At 34.8% G+C, this 26462-nt stretch overlaps 1 protein-coding gene across 2 annotated transcripts in view; it reads left to right on the top strand.

Moving 5' to 3' along the window:
• Positions 1–26462, top strand: part of Spata5 (spermatogenesis associated 5) — a 298091-nt gene that overhangs the window by 61748 nt on the left and 209881 nt on the right. For both annotated transcript variants that reach the window (XM_005386755.2, XM_005386754.2), the window contains exon 11: positions 20145–20354. In XM_005386755.2, the coding sequence (XP_005386812.1) occupies positions 20145–20354 (210 nt within the window). The remainder of the gene's footprint in view (positions 1–20144; positions 20355–26462) is intronic.

Here is a 26462-nt window from a genome sequence, read left to right as displayed (position 1 = left end):
GGTACCCGAGAAAAACCAAAAAAAAAAAAAAAAAAAGAATCATTCTAATTTATAATTATGTGGTAAAACTTTAAAAGTAAAAAAAGATTAACTGAAAATTCTATTTTCTCTGTAGTCCTCTTTATTTCCCATTAGTTTTCTTGATTAAAAATTTTATTATGAAGATTAATAGTAATCTTTAGGTAAATACTGATTATAAAGAGAACAAAAGGTAATTATCAGTTACATGTCTTTTTTCTATTAAAATGGTAAATTTTTAGATTAAAAAATACTGCTGAGACATTCTTTTTAATGAATTTTATGTTCTGTGAGAGCATAAGCTCTTACCTTTATTTTTACTCCTTAACATATGAGTAGTGGATTATAGATGCCCAGTCAATATGTGTTGAATGAATAGTTGTAGTTTTCATAAAAACCTACATTAAATGGTGAATTTCAGATGTATGTCAAAGAGTGTCTCATCCTTCTTATGTGTCAAACTATAGTAAAAGCTGTTCTTTTGTGTCTTTTTTGTATTTTATAAAACAACTTATTTCTTCAGTGAATTTTTAATATTTAGTCAATGAATTTAACATTTTTAAAATAAAAATCCCTTTCTTTTTTGATGTACTATTAACAGTTCTCTTTATTAAGGTAAAAAACATGCTTTCAATATTTTTATTTCCATATTATCATTGTAGTAAGTCATTTCATACATAACAATTATTAGTAGTAAATTACATTATTAACCAAATATAGATACCATCGTTTAATTTCTTTATTCATCTATGCTCCCTTTCTCCCCCTTTTCCAAGCTTTCCTGTTTCATTTTGTATAGTGCTGTTTAAATTGTCCTTTTATTATTTGGAAATAATTCCTCTTTATACTTTTTTTTTTTTTTTAATTTTTTTTTTTGTTTTTCTCCGGTACCGGGAACCAAACTCACGACCTTGCACTTGCCAGGCAGGCACTTTGCCGCTGAGCTAAATCCCCAGCCCTCCTCTTTATACTTTTGATCTTGCCTTTGCATTCCAGCTTTCACTTGGCTCATAGTAATCCAAAAAGCATTAAAAAGGTGAACCCAAGTTTTTAAAGTGAACTATGGCCAGAGCCTTAGGGCTAACTGTAGAACTCAGATTCCTTTAGCAAGCTCATATCCAGGTTAAACTTCGAGGTAGTTAGCTGTCAAATGAATGTGTACCAGTTGTCATAACTTAAATGTAGTAAATAGTTTTCATTTACTCTCTTTGTTAAAAGTAACAAGCTTCTTTAATTATAGACTCAAAAGGCTGTTTCACTAATTACATAATCAAAATTTACTGCTATGTTTTTACCTGACATCTTTTTAGGTGAGTCTACAATATCAGAATGTGACTGTCAGTTCAATCCTATAGGATGAGCTCATTAGCAGTGTATTTCTGGTGGAAAGCTTTGAGTGATACAGTTTAGTTGACTGTAATTATATTTCATTTATCTTGTACTCCTAGAATAATTAGAAGGAACTTGAATTTCTGTTCTTTAAATGTGGTATGCATTCTGTGTTTTATATTGTACATAATCAAAGGATTGAAGGTTCATGTGATGCTTTTTTTGGAATAAATAGTACAAACTGTGGAAATTCTATTAATTCTATATTGGTTCTTGGCAGGCCTTTTGAATTTGGTTTTTTTGATTCTGCTTGTTGTCTAGACAGAAAAGTGTCTTCTCTCACTCGCAAGATCCATAGAATTCCTTGCCAACTTCTCTTGTGCATTTTTGTAGTTTTAGGTAATAACAATTGAAAAGGAAAAGCACATTTACTTTTAACCAGGAAATAGTGCCAAAATTAAGGTTATAGTTTTAACCTTATTAAATGTTTTAGAATTTAACTCTTTCATTACACTTTTCCTTTAGTGCCATATTTTTTCAGGTGCATTTAGGAGAAATGAGAGAGATAGCAAAAGTTAGTGGAAGGGTTACTAATTTCTTTTCTTAGCCTCTATCCTTATTGAGGTATACCAAAATCATCAGTCTTTTCAGATTTTAAGGGGAAAATTTAATTGGCAGTTTCTGATAATTATTTTGTCTTACGTTTATAAATGTTGAAGTTACAGTAGAGGAATGTACTTCATTTATGTATACATTTGATCAGTACTATATAAATACTTGATAACTTTGCTAAAAGTACATTCTTTCATTTAGGTTAAAGAAAATCACAAAACCTCTTAGTTACCAAAAATCCTATAATATGTATAACGCATGCCCCATATACATACATAGTACATATATGTGTCTATGGATATCATTTTTTTTTTTGTCCATCTTTGTATCCATTGTGATTGACAAATAGTAGGAACTAAATAAATGTTTGAATGAATGTTTTATGGGACACTTTGCTTTATGTTTCTTAGTTTTCAGAATTCTGTTGCCTTTTAGAGTTCTTCAGATAGAATGTATAGGAATTTTAAACACACATGCACACACACACACACACACACACACACACGAACACACATGCATGTACATATGAAGATTTTCCCATATAGGTGTATGGAGGTTGAGAAGCCCCATGGTAAAATGTCTGAAGCTGGAGGCCCAGGGAAGTCAGTAGTGTACTCAATCTAAGTCTGAATGCCTCAGAATCGGGGAAGCTGCCGCTGTATCTCTTAGAATGAGGCTAAAAGCCTGAGAACCTGGGATGTCACTGATGCAAGATGTTAAAGGCATAGGAACCTTAAGCTGAGATGTCCAAGGGCAGGAAAAGAAGGATGTCCCAGGTCTAAGACGGAACAGTTTTTCCCTTTCTCTGCCTTGTCCTTTTGTCTGGGCTTCCCACTCATTGGATGGTACCACTACATTGGTGGTAGTCTCCCCCACCAGATCTCATCGACTCACATGCCAGTCTCCTCCAGAAACACCAAGAAATAATGCTACCAGCTATTTGGACTTTTTTTTTTTTTTTTTTTTTAGTTTAGCCCAGGCTGGCCTCAGACTCAAGAGTGATTTTTCTAACTCAGCCTCCTGAGTACTAGGATTATAGGTGTGTGCCACCACACCTGGCTTCAAGTTGAAACTTTTTTGTGGTAAAACTTTCATTGAGTTATAACTCATGGACTATGCAGTTCATCCATTTAAAGGGTGTAACTCATTAGTCTTTAGTATATTCACAGTCTTTAATGTATTCTCTAAAGTAAACTATAGAACATTTTATTTTCCTAAAAGAAATCTTTTATATATCACCCTCCAACCTGCCTGTTTCCCTATTAGGCAACTGTTTATCTACTTCACTTTTCTAAATTGCCTATTCTGGATGTTATATATAAATAGAATTTTACAATATGTGGTTCTCTGAATAGCATCCTTTATTATAAGGTTTGAAGGTTCATCCATGTTGTGTCATATGTACTTTATTTTATTGCCAAATACTCGTTCATTGTATAAATATAGTACATTTGATTTATCCATTCATCAATTGATGAACAGTTGGGTTTTTACTTTTGGGCTCTCAAATCTCAAATATTAAATCTTTTGTGATTGCTTATTTCTCTAGGTCTTAGGTAACATTTGCTCTTTTCTGCTTTATTGTAGCTATCCTAGTGGATGTCAAGTGGTTTCTCATTGCAGTTTAGATTTTTATTTCCTCAATGGCTAATGACAGTGAGCATCTTTTCATTTAGTAAATGGGCTGTTTGGATGTATCTTCCTTGGAGAACTCTCTTTTGCCCATTTCTAATTTGATGACTTGTCTTTTTATTATTGAATTGTGAATTCTTTGTATATTCCAGATACAAGTTCTTTATCAGATATGTGATTTGAAAATATTTTCTTCCATTCTGTCACTTTCTTGAAAGTATCCTTTCAAGCACCTTGAATAAGCTTCGATTTACTATTTTTCTCCCCTATGGATTATATTTTTCTGTTTACTTGTAAGTGTGAAATTTTTTATTGAATTCCAAATATTGTGAATTTTATCTTGTTAAGAGCTGGGTAATTTTTATATTAATGAAAATTTAATATTTATGAAAAGTATTTTTGAGTTTTATTATGAGATGTGGTTGAGTTACTTGGAAACAGTTTGAACTTTTTGGTTTTTGATTTAAGTTTTCTTTGGTGAGATCAGAGTAATTTTTTGTCTAGGGTTAATTTTTTCCCTGCTACTGAGTTAGGATTCTTTCTGGTACTCTACCTGGTGCATTATAAATTTTCATTCTGGCTATTCGGAGCAACCACAATTTTTGGCCCTTTTTGAACCTTGGGCATATTTCTTCGACTTGAGAATTTTTTTCTCTGGCTGTATGTGATTTTAGCCACATGTGTGCACTGATAACTGAATATTTAATGGAAAACCTGTGAAAATTTCATGAGTGCTCTCCTTGTATACCTCTTTACTTCTGATTCTCTGCTCTGCAAACTCTAGCAGAGTTGGCTGCTAGAGTTTGGACTATTTTTCAAAGTCCCGTGTTATAAAGGTTTACATCCAAGCCACATGGCTGGACATATTCAAATGTCCCATGTCTTTGGCTTCTCCATGATCCTTCCTTTGTCTTCTCAGGTTAGGGACACCACAGGCTCTGCCTAGCTTTCTGAAAACGTGTGCTCTGTAGCAGTAGGCAAGATGCAAGGGAGGTCTGTTCAGTACTTTTTAAAGGAACAGTGTAAGTGTGTGTATTGGGAGAGGTGGACTGGAGGGGTGGAATGGCTTGTTTTGTGTAAGCAAGGGTCAGTGTTCCTCCTTGACCTGATCCTGAGATCGCCTGAGTGATCCTCTTGAAGCATGTTATATAAGATGTTGATAGGGGTTAGTCATGGTTTGTTTTAAGATAGCTACATGACCCAAGATGGGTGTATTCTGTCCCATTCTGGGCATCCAATTTGCATTGTCACAGCCCAGGAACTTTTTCCATTAAGTGAGTTGGACACAGTCATGGTACTCACTTTGTTTCTCCTCAAGGGTCTTGGTCCTTCATTGCCAGATATCCTTTGGCACTTTGTATGTCTTTTCTGATAAAAAAATAAATACAACTTTTTACTCTGACCAGAAGCAAAGCTCCCTGTTGGACTATTTTTCAAAGTCCCGTGTTATAAAGGTTTACATCCAAGCCACATGGCTGGACATATTCAAATGTCCGATGTTATAACTGCTATGTTGGAATTTCATGTATTCTTTAGAGAAATGCTCTGCAGTTTTAAAAAGAGCCTTTTAAGATAAAGCCTTAAGGTTGAACCTCCTTGGGTTGAGGGACCTGGGCCCATGGTAAGTGGCGACACGGTGCAAAGAAGACACCAGAGACCAGGCTGATGGCACAGATCCGGTTTATTGCGGAAGTACCAGGCATTTTATTGAGCAGGCTAGAGGCGTGGCAATGGAAGTGGGCTAGGGACGTGGTTTGGAGGCGGTACTTTTGGCGGTGGGCGGGGGCTGTGCGGAAGTAAGAGGTCAGAGCGGGACAGCCTAGGCAGGGCGACTCACTGGGTGTGCCGAGGACATGACGAGTCCGAGTGTGCTCAGACCCGCTCCTCTGCCATGGCCGTCAACCAGACCTCTGGACCCCTTTTTCCCACAAAGCCTGTACAAAATGAACTTGCTCTTGTTTTTGATCAAATGGAAAGAACGCTCTAAGATAGAATGGGATGTGAAATTGGAAAAAGTGAAGTAGATTTATTAAATTTAATGTGACAACTAGCAGATTCCTGAGAACTGTAGTATATAGGCCCCCCAATAAACTTAAAAATAAGTTTAAAAGCTTAGAAAAAAGTTTTTCCCTAATGTTTGAGTCTAGATGGGGATATAGGGGGCTGGTAGAGGTGTCAGTCCTAAAAAACTCACATTATTTATAATTTTAGAACGTTTATCTACTTATATAATATACCTATCTGTGACCTGACATTGTTGAGGGCTTAGGGCTTCTAAGAAATTTCAAACTTGATGACTTACTGGAAGTATTTATGTACTCAGGAACTTTATACCTTATAGTGAAAGAATATAGATTAGCATCAGCAAAGGAAAAAGGTACATGGGATGAAAATCAAGAAGTCAGGCATAAGCTTGTAGGTGTCCCCACTCATTGAAGTCACTTGAGAACATCCTTAATTCTCCCAGTCATAATGTATGATGATGTGTGTGAAATTTTATCAACCAAGGAGGGTCACTTGAGCCTTAATGGCCAGATTTTATTGGAAGTTGATCTGTTAGGTGTACTACAGTACTAGCAAGATCTTAGCCAGTTAGATTCGAACTCTCCTCAGAGGGGGGGAAAAAAAACTCATCATGAGTGACCTTGTCAGTATAAGCATTCAAAATCACTTTTTAAAAAATCAGGTACAATATTCTGAAGTCCTGTAGGTTATCTCCCATAAAATTGCCATATGCCAGTTCTGATGACAGTCCTTTCTTTGGAATAAGTAAAGTTTGAGTAACAAGCCTTATGAGTAAAACCTTTCTTAAACATTGTCTATGTAGTTGTTAAGCTTCTTATTTTATTTGGAGCTCATTAATCTTTTTCTAATGTTCTTTATGTGTTCTAGAATTTCATTTAGGCTCTCTTTTTCTAATGTTCATTTAATCATCAGTTCTTTTTAGTTTTTTTCTGATGTTACATTTAATCATCAGTTCTTTTTAGCTTTTTCTGGATTGTGACAATATTGAATCTTTTTCTTGTCTTTAACAGTCTTGACAGTTTTAAGGTATTTTGTAGAATATCTCTCAGTTTGAGCTTGGGTAATGCTTTTCTTATAATTACACTGGGATTATGGTTGTTTGGGAAGAAAACCGTAGAGCTGGAGTGCCATTCTTATCATAGCCTAATAAAGGTATGATATTAATTTTGAATCTTTATTTGTCTAATTTAAAAATCCCCTAGCCTTTCAGGAGTAATTAACTAGATGTTAGCCTGATGCACTGCTTACTTGCAGAAATTGTTCTCAGTCACTTTTCTTCTGTATGTTTAATATGCAGTCTTTTGAGTGGTCTCTGTGCATGACTTCATATTTTGTGGAGACAGTAGGGAAAGTATGCCAGAAGAACAGTAGTTGATCAACTCACAGAGTGGAGAGACTAAACAGGGTCTGATTTACTAGATTAGAATCTGGAATAAAATTCATTCTGATCCATAGGACTGACTCCATCATTATTCTCACATGCATCTTTTTCTTACCAAGATAAACTGAAAGTTAGTAAGAGAGACTCCAAATTGTACAATATCATCAATTCTCTTTAGTTGCTTAACTCCTACCTACTGAGGTTGCTTAACTCCTACCTCTTTAGTTGCTTAACTCCTACTCTTGCATGTTCTTCCTTAAATACCACGTCTTCTAGGAAGCTATACTTGTGTCTCTAGGATTCTCAAGGGCTGTGGTGTTACATAGCATCATATCTAGTTTTTTGTCTTGCCCTTAAATAATTATTAATATATTTATTTAAAAATCTGTTTTTTCTTCCAAACATAAGATTTATGGTGTAGAACCCAATGCCGTAGAGTCCAGCCAAGCAATGAAAACATAACAACCATGTAGTGAAATGGATATATCTCAGTGAATGAATAATTAATACATAAGTCAAGTAAATAATCATCCACTTGGATGGATGTTAGATAGTGAAACTTTTGCCATTTATACCTATATGAGTAATTCAGATGTTAAACATAAATGTATACTTGTAACATATGGGCGATATTTACCAGAAGTCATAAAAGATGCCACAGTTAAACAGCTTTTACCTACGATATTAATTCCATTTATGCTCAGGGAATTAACCATCTAAGCTTACTCAATTCTCTGAAACTTACGTGACTAATCTCATTGAACTCAGTCTGTATCTAAAATACTTGTGTATCTACTTTTTCTGCACATACTTCAGGCCCAGTTCCCTAGTTGCTTCTGGCCCTCTTAAAAATACCAGTTCTCTTTCTCCAACATCTTTGTATTTTGGCCAGCATTGATTGGTTATTCTTCTGGTCTTCTACTCTGAGGACACGGATGGCAGAATCTGAGCTGCTTTTTTTTTTTTTTTTTGGTTTTTCTCCGGTACCAGGAACTGAACTCACGACCTTGCGCTTGCCAGGCAGGTGCTTTGCTGCTGAGCTAAATCCCCAGCCCCTGAGCTGCTTTTGAAGTTTATTTATATGAGTTTGCTCAGCTTCTTAACAGAGAGGGACCTTCTCTCTTTACCTTTTAATGAAAAAAATCGGATGCATTCTTTTAGCTCATCCAGGCAGAGAAGTGTTTTCTTTCCAAATATGCAGAAACTGTATTATTAGTTTGATCAGAGGAAATGATGTGAACTTATGATACAACTCCTTGAGTAGTTCTGGGCTTGAAAATTCAAGGCATATATTTAACCATTATACACTTTTATATGCAAGCAACACTTTTTTTTAACTAATCCTGACCACACCTATTAGTTTGTAGTAACTTTCTTGTGTCTTATCTTTCTACCATCCCATTCCTCTGTTGTTTTAATCCCTTTTCTTTAACTTCAAGGCATTATGAAGAAGTATGTGTCTTCCCATTCATTAATTCATTAACCAACATTGAGCTTAATGTAATATAAGAAGGCGTCATGTTAGAATGTTTCTGGCAATACAGACATGCACAACTGAAGAGCCCTTTCATATTATTCACCCATATCTCAAATTTTCACAGAAAAATAATTAGAACCAAACTTACTTAAAAATTTTTATTACTAAAAATTTGTTTGAATCCTCTTATAATGAATTTTCCTTTGGGGGCATTTGGTTATTATTGCTCTGTATAATTAATTTAAACTTTACTTAAGAAACTTGTGAAAGGTATGAGAGCCAGTCAGAGGTCTCTATTTCTTCCCTCTGTTTTACATTTTACATTTCTATATTGTCCATATTTCTTCATCACTTTTCAGTTTTGCTGAAATATTGAAAGCATTTTTTAGTGATCATAGTGAAGTTACTCAAGGAATTTGATAAATCAGAAGAAACAAAATATTTTGAGGTCTGAGGAATTTTGTAGGTGAAGCGTTATGCCATTTTCGTGACCTGAGAATTATTTTTAACTATTGCTTTTTTCTCCCTAAAGTTTCCATATTTTTATGAGATTTTTGTTCCAGGCACATTCATCTGGCAAAAGCAGGTAGTTTTTAAATGTTCAATTTGAAAATGGTGAGCGCAAGGTTGTGAGTTCGGTTCCCGGTACCGGAGAAAAACCAAAAAAAAAATAAAAAAATAAAAAAAATGAAAATGGTGAGCTGCTCTTCAATTTTTGAATAAAGGCATAAAGTTTTGCAATGTAAGAGGGATTATTTGGATTATAATTTATTTTAGGAAGTACATTTCTTATCCAGAATGTTTGAGACCAAAAATATTTTAGATTTTATATTTTTTCAGATTTTGAATATTTGCATATATATAATGAAATATCTTAGGAATGAGAGCCAAGGAAGTTCATTTATGTTTTATATACTTTTTATACACATAGCCTGTTTATATAGTATACCTGTGAATTGCACTCTATCACATGAAGTGAAGTATGGATTTTTCTACTTCTCGGTGTTCAAAATGTTTTGAATTTTGCAGCTTTTTGAATTAGGTTCCCCTCTGCCATGTTTATAAGATTTGACTTCATATATAGCCAGGTCTGAGGACAGCTCATAGTAAACTTATTTATTTAAGCAGGTTTTCTTATAATTTTAAAAATTGAAAAAATGGCAAAACAACAATGAAGACAAAATCAAAACAACACAAAAACGACAAAAATGACACATGACCTCAAAACAAAATTATAGAAATTTACAATGGTTGCTACATTACGTGTTATCTTCATCCAAGTTGCTCAGACTTATTAAAGTGGGATTGTTACGATGTTTTAGAAATTGAGGTTCAGGTAGATACTTTTTTTTCCTTTTTCTTTGGAGCCTCACAAGTGCTAGGTTGACTACACAATCACTGAGATACACCCTCAGTGTATATACTGAATACCTGTATTTTAAAAACTTGAGTATTTTTCTTCTTCTTTAATGTCTTTGTGTATTAATTATGAGTTAGAGGAACATCTGACTAAAACTATTACCATATGTTCCAGTGAGGTTCTTAATGTCATTTACTAAAGGACAAAAGATCATCAAGAGTTATGCGCAGGTAGTGACAAGTGTTAGTATATAGTTTCTTACATTCTTTCTCATTTACTTTTTGGCTTTCTGTGTTTGTTTGTTTGTTTGTTTTTTTGTTGTTCTCCGGTACCAGGAACCGAACTCACGACCTTGCACTTGCCAGGCAGGCGCTTTGCCGCTGAGCTAAATCCCCAGCCCTGGCTTTCTGTGTTTGCATCTGTGAAATTCTTAGATGTTTTCAACTTAAGGTTAGTTATGCAAAATAGAAATAAAGTAGAAAGAGAAAAGCTGAGAGACAAAAAGAGAAGGAAAAAAATATAGTCAACCCTCTCCTATTTACCCTGTGTTCCTTACAGGGTACCTTACACAGGAGTCCCTGGTTCAGGCTCTTTTGCATAGTTAATGGGTTTTTTTTTTTAATAGTGGGAATGAGAGCCTGTGGATGACTTATGACAGTGTCATGGAACTGGAATTGAAGTTTCTTTTTAAAAAAAAATCTGGAAAATATTTTTTGTCATTTCACTATGTAAAAGTAATGGCTTTCACTTATTTGTACTTAGATTCAGAATTTGTTTTTAACATTGCTTTCCCATTCTTGCTTTATCTCCATTAAACAAGTGTCTGGAAACTTACTGATTTTTCTTTTCAACCTTGGAGGCTGAATTTCTGTGTATTTCTTTCTTACAGTTTTTAAAAGAAAATATGTGTATTTTAAACATTTTAATTTTTAGTTATTGTATGCTTCAGCAGAGAATTTGGAACATTTGCCAACCCATTTGCCTGCTGCTTGGCTTCTTGTCCTTACGTTGGCATTTGCTGACGTGAAATAACAAAATGAAAAGCTTTTTTTAACAGTATTTTCTATGAAGTCACACTTTTAAAAGAATTTTTGTCTCTGGCAGTGTAAAACTTGGCACCTAGCAAACAGGAGGAACTTAACTCAGATATATTAAAACATTTTCATTTTCTCTGGAACCTCCTGGACTCTTCTTTCATAGTATTTCTCCCAATATCTTCAGCCTAGTTTGTTAATTTTTATTTTACCTACTTGAAACTTGTCCTTAAAAGTTTTGTGAACAATAATCATCAGGTTCTTTGGTTTCTATGGATATAGAAGAGTTTGGTTTGGGTTTGGTTTTTTGGTTTTGGTTTGGTGTTTTTTATTTATGTGTTCTGAGATGGTTGTCTAGGAAGTATTGTAAATGTCTGGGGGGAATTTTTTTTGGGAAATTTTATCCAACTGCTATTCTTGTTTGACAGCTGTTTCTTCACTTCTAGATTTATTATTAATTCAAAAAGTTGTAAGTCCATATGTGAGCAGCTGTTCCTTGTTTTTGTAAGGGCAAAATAAGAAAGGATCCAACTATTATTGAAATTGGTTTAGATTAGAGTATAAGGATAATTTTCTGGCAGTTGTATTTTGTAACTTTTAAAAAACATTTGGAGCTTAAAAACCATTTAAGATACCAATTTTTGAACCTTGAGAGATGTTGAAGATGAAAATAATGTCTGAAGTTGGTGTGATCAACTGACTCGTTTTAGAATTCCTGTCCTAGTTCCAAGAATTTATGATTTCATGGTACTCTTTATTCTTGCATAGACTTAACTTTTCCCATGATTTTTTCTATGCCTTAAGACTATTCTGTGCAATTAGGTGTTGCATGGCTCTTTAAGCTAACTTATACTCATTTTTGAATTCTTTTCTTAGCCTTTAGATTAAGAAATGTAACTAGTAACAACAACAAGAAAAAGATGGCAGTTAAGTATTGCTGCTGAAATTATAAATGCAGTGTCTTTTATATTTTATTAGTTCTTCAAAATATAACTGTAACCATCACTCAGATATTTAAATAAAATACTACCTAGTGTTTATTAAACATTTGCCAAAGTGCAATTAATAGATGCTATACTGTTTAATTCTCATAATGTTGGTGGAATGTTTGATTTAGTTCTCCCAGCAACACTGCAGTCCTTGTCAAGGTCTTTTTTTGAGCAAGCCTTTGAACTCCCTGTCTGAGTGAAGTTCATGGGTCATGCTCTCTTCTTTCCTTGGTCACAGCTTCTAAGATGTCAGTTACTTTTCTTGAGTTTATTTACAAACACACACACCCACCAGTAATTCACCCAGAGTAATTCAGTGGAAAGGTTTTCCCTTGTGTTGCAGTACTGGGCCTTGAACCTAGCACCTCTTGCACGCTATACAAGTGCTCAGCCGCTGAGCTACATCCTCAGACCTTATTTTCATTTTGATAATTTTTTTTTTCTTTTTTGATTTTTTTCCGGTACTGGGAATCAAACTCATGACGTCGCGCTTGCCCGGCAAGCACTGTGCCACTGAGCTAAATCCCCAGCCCCCTTATTTTCATTTTGAGATAGCATCTCCCTAAGTTGCCAAAGCTGGCTTCAGACTTGGGATCCTCTTGCCTCAGCCTCCCAAGTAGCTGGGATTATCAGCATGCGCCCATGGTTGGCAGACTCACACTCACTCTCCCTGCCTCTCTCTCTCTCCCCCTCCCATTCTGTCTCTATCTATCTATATATAATCTATATCTATGTCTGTATCTATATGTATATAATGACAACCCCAGAGTCTTTACCTAGAAGCCAGAATATTATGTTTATAATTTACTGTTTTTGTCTGATATAACTATAGTGTTGTGTGTTTACTTACATTAAATCTTCCTTGTTCCTCTTTTTTATTCCTAACTCCCCTTCTCCTATCCTTAATAACAGCTGTTTTACCAGCACATGGACCTTTTTCACTGTACTTGATTAATAAAGTTCATTTGCATTTTGGAGAACTTCCTTAATGACCCTTTCAGTGTGTGTCTCTCATGGAGAGATGATCCTCAACATTTTTCTCTTTGAGCATTCTTTCACCATATTTCCTTCTTTCTTCAAAATAAATCAGATCACTTAATTTATTTTAATATTCTCTTCTGGGACATACCCGCAGTAGAAAATTCTGATGTGGTCAAGAGTGCAGAACAGAACAGAGAGGGATCTTTGTAATAATGAAGAACATGTAGAAGCTAATCTGTTCTGGCAACTCTGCCCTGGATGTTTCTAACTTGAGAGAAGGAACTTCTTCCACCAATTAATAAAAAATGCGGACGTGTAACAGTATCCTGTACTTATAAAATTGAGTTGTAAATCCTTTTTTGTTACCACTGTAACTAAGGTGGTTAGTGTTTTTGTAGCAGCATCTCAGAAGTTGCATGTTTTATCTTTTCCATACTCACTGATAGTCATATAAATTCAATTTCATGTGTGATAAAAGACTTAGTTTAAGTGGAAATATCAAAAGTTTGTGTGGATCTCAATTTGCCCATAAGGAGCAGTTCTGTTCCAGTACAAACGTAATACATTAGACTAGATAAAATACATTGGAAACGATAGTTAAATTGCTTTTTGTGTAAAGGTTGAACTTAAGTTCTAAATTTTTTGATGTAGTTTGAGATCTGGCATTATATTCTAGCTTGGTACTTTATTTATTTATTTTTTTTAAGCTTGTTACTTTAGATTGGCAGTCACTGAAATGGAATTTGACATTTGTGTGCATCCTATAGGTATCCTGTGTGACTGTTGGTTATTTAGTCAATAGCATTAAATTCATTTCTGTATTTTGAAGCTCATGAGAAGTTTTTTTAACTTTGTACTGAACTTATAAAATATGAGTCACTTACTGTTTTTTCTTTTTTGGGGGGTAGTGGGTACCAGGAATCAAACCAACCTCACGCTTGCCCAGGCAGGTGCTGCACTGCTGAGCTATATCCCTGGCCCCAGGAGTAATATACTTAATGTGTGCAAATTTAAGTGTTTTAAGAAATACTGTATTATTTTTTAAAAAAGGTTATAATTATGGGGAAATATATGTTATAGCATGGGGTCACATAATTGAAAAGAAATTAAGGATAGAGAATGTGTCACCTGGCTCAAGATAATCTTTTTATTTGCTTTTAGATTGATTTTTCATCATATGTTGCAAGTTTTTTCTACTGTAGTGAAATCCCAGTTACTGTCTTATGAATCCATATTTAGCTTCCAAACATGTTCTTTTTGTTTTTAATATAACTTTTTATTTAGTTGTCCAAGTCTGTATCTTTAATGTTTTCTTTAATTTATTTTTATTTTTAACCCTCCCTTCAAATCTTATCAACACTTACTGATTTACCTACAGTTGTTACATTAATACAGATGGTCACCATCTCTTATCAAAATTATTGTAGAAGCCTTCTAACTAGTCTTGCTGTTTTCATTCTTGCCCCTGATTCTATTTCAGTTGCCATTCTACCTTGTTACTGCAGTGGTCTTCCAGAAGTGCAAATTTTGTCATGTAATTTCCTTAATTAAGTAGCTTAATTACTCCTTTGGACTCAGGAGGAAAAGTCTAAATTTCATTATCCCTATGGTCAGATTGTTGCATATGTTGCTAACCACCTTTGTCTCTCCCTTCTCTGGGTCTCTAAATTTTAGCAATTCTGAAATACTTTGTTTTCCTAATGTATAATGCTTACCCTCACTCTTTACCATTACCTTATGGCACTTACTATCACTTTAATCTTTGTTCATCAGCTCCAATCTGAGATCATTTAAAGAAAATCTTCTTTTACCATCTGTTATAGCTTATATCAAGATGTCCCTCCAGTGCTGCATGTACTCCTAGGCAGAGCTTTGGGCAGGTGACTGGATGAGTGTGTGATACTCATCACTGGATTAGCCCACTGCTGGTTGTGATGTTGAGAGAAGCCTGGTGAGGAGGATCACTGTGGGTGTGACCTGGAAGTGTATATCCCTCCTACTCTCTTAATCCCTCTCTGCTTCCTGACTGCCATGCCATGAACAGTTTCTCCTCTGCCCTGTCTCCCTGCTTTGGAGCCAGCAAACTATGGACTGAAACCTCTAGAACCTGAGCTAAAATAAATCCTTCCTCCTTTGCCTGGGGGGTATCGGGTAGCTTGTCCCAGCAAGGAAAAAGTAACTAAGATACTATCTATTTGAATTTAATGACTGCTCTTTTAGCATATCCATGCAATATAGCGATTGCTATTTGTAGAAATATGCCTGTGTATGGAAAAATTTGCATCAGATCATGAACACAACATGGGCAGGAAATAGTGTCTTCTCAGGAACCAGCATGGTATAAAATGGGCTTTAGTCAGCATTTGTTAGATTGATACTTCCTTCTGCAGATGATCCTTGCCTTATTTTTTACTGAGCAACTAGAGTTTCTAACACAACTCTTTCCAACCTTAATCTTTTTATCTTTACCCTTTTACTCCCTTTTCTGTCAAGTGCTTGAGGAGATCCTCCTTTGTAAGTACTCAGTTAAAATACAAAGTGGAAATAAAAATGCAGCAAGAATAGAGGGTTATCAACTATCTTTCAAGAAGTTCAGTGATAAAAGAAGAGGTGCAATACAGCATTAGGTATAAAGAATATCAAAGTAAGATTGTTTTGAAGGATAAGGAGAAATAATATTTGTAGTCTGAGGGAAGAATTGAATGAAGAGTGCAATTAAGATGGGAACACAGACAGAATCACTGAGTCAAAAGTACAGAGTATCAGAGAAGAGATAAGTTACAGAATTGATTCTCTATTCCACTGGTTCTTATAGCATTTAGGAAAATGGAGCAGTTTCTTAACATTCAGTTTTCTGGTGAGAGTATATTAATTTCTCCTCAACAAAATGACAATTCCTGATTTAGTTGATACTCACTCTTTCCTTCTATCTGTTCCAAAAGATCATCTCCTATAATGTAGTCTTTTTTCTTCAGTGATTGTCAAAATGCATGTTTTATGGAGGTACTTCAGTAGTTCAATATCTGTAAAATTTTGTGTCAAGACTAATTAAGAACCAAATATCTTGAGATATATTGAATACAAAATTTTATCATATGTGAGAATATCAGTTTGTACTGTCAGGTTTATTTCATACAAACCTGAAGAAGGAAATCTTGCTTAATTGTTTAAGAGTATAATTAAATTAAAAATCATTAAGAATGTTGTAATTTTGTTTTTTTTGCCTTTTTTGAGACAGGGTCTCACCATGCAGTTCAGGCTGGCTTTGAGCTCATTTGGTAGCCCAGGCTGGTCTCGAACTCACAATGATCCTCCTGCCTCAGCCTCTCAAGTGCTGGGATTATAGGCGTGCGCCACCATGCCTGGCTTATAATTTTGTATTAAATTTTAATAAGAATGTTTTATCTGAATTTGTATACTTACCTAAGTTTGCATAAGCAAGTATTCTACACTGCTACAATACTTACTGTGTAACTCACATGCTACAAGGCATGTAAAGCTCATGGAACATGTTCAAGAGAGTTTATTCTTCTTTATGTATAATAATTATGTAAAAAAAGGTGAGTAGATACCATATAGTATAAGGATACTTTACAGTTTTAGTTTTTGGAAATTTAACAAATTGTTTCACTTTTACATTTGTGATAGTTAATAACTCTGCTTTTATCTGATACATATATATGTCTATGCACATACATATATGTACACATACACCTTTTATATGGGTTTATATGATTATGGATGTATATGTATGTTTATGTGTGTGTGTATAGTCTTAGCATGGCATATACTGAAAAATACTGATCTGATCAACCATTGTATTTGGTAACTTTGTTGCTGGTAATTGTTATCAAATCTACTGTTTCTCCTCATTTTTCTCTGTTTAGTTTTGATTACCCTTCTTAATGCTCTCTTCTCAGAATGTTTTTTACTTTGGTTTGTTGTCCTGTTTTTGTTTTTATTGTCTTGTGAGGCTAGGGATTGAACACAGGGCATGGTAGACAAGTTCTCTACCACTAAGTCATACCCTGAGCCCCCATATGTTTATCAGAGGTATGTTAAAGTATTTAGAGAAGTAACTTTTTATTTGCAGCTTAACTTTACATAGGTTCAGCAGAAAATTTAAAAATTGATTAAGTATGGGTAGTGATGTGTTCATTGAGTGTGTATGTGTGTAGGGAGAAAGTGACAGCAATCACTAAAGCAAGTGTGGCAAATATGAAAAATTGGCAAAATTTTGGCAAAAAAATTTTTGGCAAAAGAAATGTAGATATTTATTGTATTGACTTTTCAACTTTTGTGTATGTTTGAAAATTTTCAAAGTAAAATTTAAAAAGACGGTGCAAAGACCAAGAAAACCATCAGAGTATGACAGTTCTGCTGCACTGGTACCAAAAGCAGGCCCAGTTTTACCAAAAATAATTACCTTCTGTGGCAAACAGTTAACAGTGATCCTGTCAGTGTAACGAGGTGTTTTGGAGCCTTGAACTTATGCACACGGATCTCCTGTTTCATTTTGCCTTCATTAACTTTGAAATCAGAAATCTGTTTAAAAAAAAAAAGGGAAAAAAGAAAGGCGAAGTGTCTTGGTTACTTTTCTCTGGTTTCTGGGACAAAATACCTGATGCCCAAAATTAAGGAAGGAAAGGTTTATTTCGCTTACAGTTTGCAGAGGTTTCAGTCCATACTTGGCAGATTACAAGGCAGACTGGCACATGGCAGAGAGCTACAGCTCAGGGTGGCAGAACTCAGCAAAGCAACAAGCACACACACAAGGGAGGAAATGGCCAGAAGCAACCTCTTTCTCTCCTTTACATATGCAAACTATCCACCCCAGGGCGGGTGGAGCTCTCACACCCATAATCAATCAAACTCTAAAAGCCTGCCTCATGGCCGCATGAGGCTTTGGGGGGACACCCAGACACAAACCATAACACGAAGTGAAACCCACAGCTGATGACATTGCAGAGAAACATAAACTTACTGCTTGTGCCATCAAAATAGAGAAAATGTTTGGGACAGCAAACTGGCATTATTATATCAAGAGACCTAAAATGATTTATACCATTAATTCATTAATTCATTCATTTATTCTTTTGAGACAGAGTCTCACTGTGCAGTTCAGACTGACCTTGTGCTCACTTTGTAGCCCAGGTTGGTCTCAAGCTTGTAATGATCCTCCTGCCTCAGCCTCTCAAGTGCTGGGATTACAGGCACGTGCCAGGCTTCTTTATACCTTTTAGTCTAATAATTTTTCTTGTCAAATAGATCCTAAAGAAGCAGGATTATGGTTCATTATGTATTATTTTCCTGGATTTCTGGGTAGGAAAGAAGAACAGCAAAATTATCCCACAAGTCAGTGGAAATCTATTTTGAAAACCATAATCTTTTCCTAATGTTAATAAATAGTGCCTTTTTCTACTCCTTTGGAGTTGTAAGTTGCCTGCTTCTAACATTTTTTCCTTTGTGTTGTCATCTTCCTTGTTAAGTGTAGGTGATACCCACCTGTCTGCCTTTGACCAACATCCCTCTTCTCCTGGTTGATAATTTTCATTGAATGCTTGGTTTCTACCATTGTTTGTATGTGGTTATTGCTGAAATCTAAAATTCAATTCACACTGTTTCTAGAGTTTCATTTGTGTTGTTCACTTTTAACCTTTTGAGTATAATGTTTCACATTCTAACTGTATGCACAAAAACTGATTTATTTTCCCTCATAAAGATATCCTTCTGTGGTCCATAGTTTCTCCATCATTTTATCTGGAAACCTTTAGCTTTTAAGTTTTTTCTCTTTTTTTATTGTACCTTCAAAACCTTGCAGCAATTTAGAGTGTGTTTCCTCAAGTGTATGATTACCATAGTCTTATTTTTTTTTTTTAAAGAATATTTGTAATAGGTCATGAATTGAACTCTCTGCTCTCTCTTCTCTCAAATGAATCTTGTCAGACAATTCCTGAAGCACAGATCAGACTATGCTTTCTAGATTAAAAACCTTTAGAGACTAATTATATACAGATATTCCTCACTTAATGACCTATCTGTTTAGTGACTGTTTGGACTTACAGCCGAGGTACTGTTCAGACTTATATCCTGTCTCTCTTTTTGGTAAGTTCAGTACATCTTGTGTATAGAGCCTGTGGATTTTTTTATATAGTACACTTTGCTTATATAGTACTATAACTTGCTGATTATATTATATAGTACAGTACTGCAGTTTTATATTCTGTTGTACATTGTAGTACTGTATGTGAAAGTTGTGCAAATAAAAGCAAAGTTGTCAAGTTGGAGTTTCCTTTGGCTACTTCTTTGTTCTGAGTATTATAATGTACATACTGTATATGTTTCTTCATTTAGCAACCAACTCAGTTAATGACTTAGTCATAAGACTAGAACATAGTCTTAAAGGAGGAATGCCTATACAAAGAATATCTTAAACTACTTTGTCTAGTCTTCTGGGTCCTCTACTACGTAGCTTCAACCTTATTTCCTTCCTTCAAGTTGTTTTTCTCCTCTGTTTACACTTCCCTTTTTCTGAGTCATTGGGGCCTTTACCTGAGTAAGATTCTTTCTTACCTCATCTATCCTTCAAGAGCTGGCTTCAAATTGCCTTATAGCTGAAAGTAATATTTTCTTCCTGGGAACTCCCAGAGGCCTTTTCAGTTTTGTTATTGTACTTAGTATCCTTTCCACTGTGCTGTGGTTATTTACGTGTATGTTACTGGTGGTTACTACATTAGTTAAATTCTTTAAGATCAATTTATATCTCATTTTCCTATTTTCTGTGTATGTTACCTGGTACAGAGGTTATTTCTTAGACATTTATAAGTAAAAATTACATGGAAATAACTATTTTGCTTTGAAGGTATTTCTTAGTTGAGAAAAGAACAAAATTTTAAAGATACTTATATTCCAGAAACAAAAAAATCAGACATTTCACAGGATTTACACAAATACACTTTGAAGTAATTTTGTTAGAAAAGTATAAATTTTGTAAAATACATAGATGAGATCTTGGATCACCAATCAAACCTAACTTTTAAAGCTATCTAGAAGATAGACTTAACAGTATGTTCATTTAAGTAGTATTTATATAAGACAAACAAATTTTTTTTTCAGTATTTTTACAATGTGCAGCTCACAGTTTATGTACTCCTCATTTACTTCTTGATAACTTAAGGGTTTTTTTGGGTCTTGATTCTTAAATGTTTCTTACAAAGTTCCTTTTTGCACTTTTGCTGATGATGTTTTATTTTTCTTCGTTTTCTGTTTGTGCTTATAAAAATTGCATTTTGGAAATGTTTTGCAGGTGTCTTGGTCAGATATAGGCGGACTGGAGAATATCAAACTGAAATTGAAACAGGCTGTGGAATGGCCCTTGAAACATCCAGAGTCTTTCATCCGAATGGATATTCAGCCACCTAAAGGAGTTCTGCTCTATGGACCACCTGGATGCTCTAAAACAATGATAGCAAAGGCCTTGGCTAATGAGAGTGGACTGAATTTTCTGTCTATAAAGGTAGGGTGTTAGCTTTTTAATGACTACTCTCTGTTTTTCTTTCCTTAGGAACAGTTGACTCCATTCATTTATTCATTCATTCATAGTGCTTAGGATTGAACCCTGGGAATGCTGAGCTAAATTCTCAGTTAAACCTTCCTCCTATTTTAAATTTTTGTATATTTTTTGAGGCAGGGTTTGTAGGTTTCCCAGGCTGACCTCAGACTTGTGATCTTCCTGCCTCAGCCTCTTGAGTAACTGAGACTATAGGCATGTGCCGCTGTGCCTTGCAAGAACCGTTGATTTTTATTTTTTAATGTGAAGTAGATGACAGTAGAGGTTTTTTTGTTTTGTTTTTTTTTTCTGGTACCGGGAATCAAACTCATGACCTTGCGCTTGCCAGGCAGGCTCTGTGCCGCTGAGCTAAATCCCTAGCCCGACAGCAGAGTTTGAAGATGTGAGAGATGAGAAATAATTAGTGCATGTGGTCACTAAACCATAGTGGACTATTTTTTTAAAGTTTCTTAATTCTGGGAAAGCTCCCTAATACTTATTTTTTTTATGAGATAAACTATCAGGCTTGCTGTATTGTAAACCAACCCAACACAGGCATAACAGACCTGGAGAAGGAGTCTTAGAATAACAGTCCTTTGTTGAGGGTCATCAGGGAGAATGCTGATAGTATCTTCAGCTTTGCCACATAACAGGCACAGCATGGTATACTCCTGAAATTCGTTCATGATACTGAATGTATACTCATGCCAGGCCACTACATGATGACAGTTCTTACACAGATGATCATAGGTCACTATTTCTTCTCCATCCTCCTCTTTTAGGGATTTGTTTGTGATCAGCATAAAATCCTGCTTATTGCATACTGCATAGCCTGTAAAGTTCAGTGAGAATGGTCCATTCTCCAGACAGGTGTTACACCGGTTGGGATACTCCTTCTCCACACAGTCCCCACACATCGCGATGTGGCTGACCAGGAACGACCTCTAGCGCATTCGAGAAGCAACGTTTTCATAATGTTAATTACCTTTAATCCCTAAGATAAAGAATTATTATTGAAGACTAAACATTTCTTCCTCTTAAGTTTGTGGAAGAACCGTGGCACTTCTACTGTGCATTTATTTTTCTAAAAAAGATATCTATATCATATATAAGATATCTCATATATATATTTTTTTCAACTTCACTTATGGCATGTGTATATATGTGTATTTTGTGCAGATTGAAGAACCTGACATATGCTTAGATTGTCATCTGGGACAGTTATATTAAAACATTTTCCAGTTGAAATTTCCTTTTTTCTGTTTTGCTTTTGTCTGGTGTGCTACAATAGATAAATTGCCTTTGAATAGGTGGACCGCTTTATTTTTTTGAACTGTCAGTGATTCTGGAAGAAGGCAACAAGTCCTTTCTTAGCAGTTTTGATGAGGAAAGGAATATAATGAGTTTAGTATTATCCCTGACTTTGTGAAAAATTTTCTCCTGTATACTTGCGTCAGAGCTATACAGAAATTTGCCATTTTTATGAAAAGTTGTAATTTATTCAAAACAGTGCACAGTTCAAAGTTATTACTGTTATTTATCTGATCTAATATTCTTTTGTCAAAAGTACAAGATAGTCTGAACTTTTAAAGTTCCAAGGTTATTTTTTAGGCTCCTGATTTTAAGTTATGTAAATCACAGAGCTTCCATGTTGCAGAGACTACATGAAAAATTATGTAGTTACCTCTTTTACATCCAGAATGCTTTAAGATTAGTTTCTAGGATTTCATACAAGGATATTGAGGTTAAGTGACTTTTTTAAGGCTAAAGTGGTGGTGATGGGACTGAAATTTGGCTCTTAACCACTATACTATATACCCTTACATTTTTCTCATTAATTTTATATATTTAAAAGAAATCTAGTATCCTAGAAATCCTAGTATCTGTTTTTTATTAATTGTACCAAGTTACTGGGGAGAAGGTAGTTTAGTGGAAAGATATTTCTAGTAGCCAGTTTGAATGATAAAATTTTGTTTTTCTAGACAAACTGAAAAAATAGCATGACTTTGGTAGAAATTGAGTTCATAAGAAGGAGTAATAATCACTGCCGAAGAAATAGGAAACTAATGGATGAAATATAACTGCCTAGGAAAAGACTGATAGTTGAATAATGTGGTACTTGTAATGTCTCTAGAAGTGTATAATTTGTGCCTTTGAGGTTGTCACAGTAAAAAGAGCCCTGAGATAGGATTGTATAACTTTGTTTTGCTTCTTAACACTAGCCGCTTTTCATCTTAAACAAGTTCTCTATGTCTGTTATTTTATATGTAGTAGGATATAAAATACCTGACCAGTACTCTTCAAAACTGTCAAGGTTATCAAAACAAAGGAAAGTGAGAAATTGTTGCAGCCAAACAGAACCCAACTAAATGTAGTGTTGAGATATCTTAGATAAGATCCTGTAGCAAGAACAAAAAAAGACATTAGGTAAAACTGAAGAAATTTGAATAAACTATGGACTTTAGTTAAAAGTAATGTATCAATCTTCGTTCATTATTTATAACAGTGTACCTTTCTTATGTTAATAATAGGGGAAACTCAATATATAGGGTGGGTGGGGGTTGTAATGTCTACTCAGTTCTTCTGTAAATCTTATAAAACCTTCATTATATAAAGATTGGAGGTCAGTGTTATAGATCCAGGCATCTACATGTAGACATTTGGTAACTTCAGTTAAACAGGTCAACTCAAGGGTTCTGAACTGCAGTATGAGTGGATTACAAAGAAGAGATCATGGGAGGCATGTGTGAATTCCAGAGCTTTAGAGAAAGAACTGTCCTTCTTATTTGTCTGTCCATAATGATTGTACAGTTACTGAGATGTGCCTTGAGAAGAACTTGGACGTGAGTTAGGGGCTTCCCTGAGTGTGCCTGTAGTTCTCAGTTGAAGTCTATAAAGGTGCATGTTAGTTCTGGCCTCAAACCAAGACCCCGGCACTATAAACTCTTTCTATTAATGCTTTGGCTCCTTTTTTTTTTTTCACCTTGGATGTAGCTTCTAATTTGGAGTCTTGCCAGGAATTATGTCCAGTTTCAGGCCTTTTGTGGGTCCTAACTCTGTACTTTCCTTTGGTAGATTTATTACTAGTCAGAAATCTTTTGAGTTTCTGTTTAATTTTCTTTAGTTTGTTGTTTTAATTTTGAAAATTCTCTTAGCTTTTCCAACTGGTATTGTCTTACGTATCTCATATGATTTTAAATTGCCAGTTATTAGCATCAGTGATAAATAAAAATATATACTTGTATCAGTATTTGAATGGCTATTAAGAAATAACTAATAGTTTTGAGACAGGTGGAATAGTTAATGAGCCGTTGTCAGTTTCACAAAATTACTTAGAAGTTAGCTTGAACTTACGTAAATTTGGCATTATTTGTACAATGTATACACTGGCATGTTGAAGATGGCACAGCATATATTTAGACTGCACATGACAATAAGTGATTCTCTTTTTTGACAGAGGCTTATAGCAGTATCAGTAGGTAAACTAATATATAAAAAGAGTTGATGTGAAAATATTTCATACATTTAGCTAAAAGCAAAAAGCAATGATAAAAACTGTAACAACAAAATCTTTGTCATTTGGAATCTAAGAAGACTTAGAGAACAGTACTTTTAGACTTAAAAGAAATCTGAAAAAGAGCAACAAATTGTATTGTTTTATTTTTTATTTATAGATTAGCTGATGGAGAGAAACTGGCTATTTTTTATCTTAACTTCTCATTTAATGAAAAGTACATTTGGAATAAATATTACAATTACATGTCTATTACACTTTAAAGCTGTAAATGTTTTATCACTAGAACTCAGAAATTGTGCCAAACTTTGTACATGACAAACAAGCATAGTACATTAGAAGTGGTGAGACATATGGCTAAATTAATTAATATAATGAAATGTATAACGTGTAGAATTTTCAGGGGTTTTTTTCTTTATGCTTGTGGTACTCCAGATTGAACGCAGGGCGTTTACACAGAGCTACGTTCCCAGCCACCACCCCACTTTTTTTCTTTGAGACAGGGTCTTGCTAATTTCCTAGTCTAGGCTTGAATTTGTGATCTTTCTGTCTGACTCTCCCAGAGTGCTGGCATCACATGTGTGAACCACCATACCTGGCTTTAGAATTTACAATTCTTGATTTTTGTTTGTATGTGAGAAGGGAAAGAAATGGAGAAGTGTACAAGGTGATTAAAATTTTTCTTTCATTGATTGGAAGATGGAAAAATCATAATTTTGGAAGGAGAAGGTGGTTATAGGTGAAGGAAAAGATACAGAATTGTGATTTAGCCGTATCTGTGGGACAAAGTGGTAGATATGGCTGAAAGGCAGTTGCATTAATAGGTTTGTAAGTCAAGAGAGTGCCATTTCTAGAACGAAAGCATGGAAATTGAGAACTGGTGTTTGAGATTCTACAGAGGTCAGTAAAGGAGACTGAGATCAATGAGAGTAGTCCGTAATAATAGGCAGGGTTTTCATAAGCATATGTATGTATATACTTGTACACTTCACAGCTTGCTTAACTACAACTTCCTGCAGTGGAAGTCCTGAAGAAATGTCATTTTTTCTAAATAAATTGTGAGGGAGTTCTGTACTATACTTTCTGAGAGTAACAGCTTGAATTCTCTTTTTTACCAACTTCACTCGCTTGTTAAGGCTTTTTTACTTGCTGTAGCGTTTTTTGACTTGTGTTTGAGCCCTATTTCAAATTCATTGAAGTATTTTCCCAGAACGGCCCTACTGTATGTGTTGATGCTGTAGTTTTTATTAATTTTCAGGACCTTTTGCTCACATTACACACACACACACACACACACACACACATAATTGTAATTCATGTGACTAGGTTTTTATGAGCATATTCTATAACATTTAATCACAATTAACACTTAGGTTAATTTGCCTTCCCTAGAGATTTTAGAACTTCTAAAAACTTGATTTGAATTGTAATAGCCCACATTACCAGGCCTGGTGTCAGATACATTTAAAAAAAAAAAAACCCTTAGGAAGACTGGGGAACAAAAGCCAGTAATGATTACAGCAGGAAAATTTTAAGAGCATGAGGTGTAAATATTGTATACTTGAATTTGTGACTGATATGGTATAAAACCCAGATTAATCAAAGAGCTGGACAAATATTTTCACTGTGTTTATGATATTTTTATTGTTTTATAACTTGAACACTGGAAATCTTGGCTGTAGTGATAACATTATGCCTAAATAAGCCAATTTATGATACTTAATTCTAGAAGTTTTTCTTGCTCATTTTTATCAGCAAAATGCAGTCTGTTTAGGACGCAACATGTGGCAAGGACTAACATACTGTAGTTATTTGATTAGTAAAATTGGAAAAGAAATCTAGTCCTGTCACTTTACCTATTCTAGGGATTTGGGTATTATTTTTAAAGAGTTAAATAACATAAGAGTCTTGTGGGATTAATAGGTCATATTATACTTCATCTAAACCATATGATCAGATATAAATGGACTTTTTGTTTCTCAGTATTAATAAAGTTCTTATTTTGAAAGTAACCTATGTAATTATCTACTTAGATGGCATCTTTGCCACTTCATCTGCTCACCATTAGTACCTTTGATTTAAAATTGCTCCCTCCCCTTCCCTTTTCTCCCCTCCCCTCCCCACCCCTTCCCTCCCTCCCTCTTATCTTCTATTTGTTTTCTTTTGTACTTGGAATTGAACCCAGGCATGCTGTACCACTGAACTACATCCCCAGTCTTTTATTTTTTATTTTTTTTGTTTTTTTTGGTTTTTCTCCGGTACCGGGAACCGAACTCACGACCTTGCGCATGCCAGGCGGGCGCTTTTGCCGCTGAGCTAAATCCCCAGCCCCTTTTATTTTATTTTTTGATACAGGGTCTCAACAAGTTCCACAGGCGGGCTTTGAACTTGCCATCTTCCTGCTTTATCCTCCAGAGTAGCTAAGGACTATAAGCATGTACCATTCTGCACAGCTATGTCATATAATCTTAAGGGGATAGTTCCTTTTTATTTTTTATTTTAAAGAGTAAAAGAAGGGTAACGTAATAATGGGGGGGGGGCTTACCAAATTACAGACAAAG

This window comes from Chinchilla lanigera, unplaced genomic scaffold, assembly GCF_000276665.1.
Source record: "Chinchilla lanigera isolate Chin_1 unplaced genomic scaffold, ChiLan1.0 scaffold00027, whole genome shotgun sequence".
NCBI classification, from domain to species: Eukaryota; Metazoa; Chordata; class Mammalia; order Rodentia; family Chinchillidae; genus Chinchilla; species Chinchilla lanigera.
This window is presented reverse-complemented; position numbering and strand designations above follow the sequence as displayed.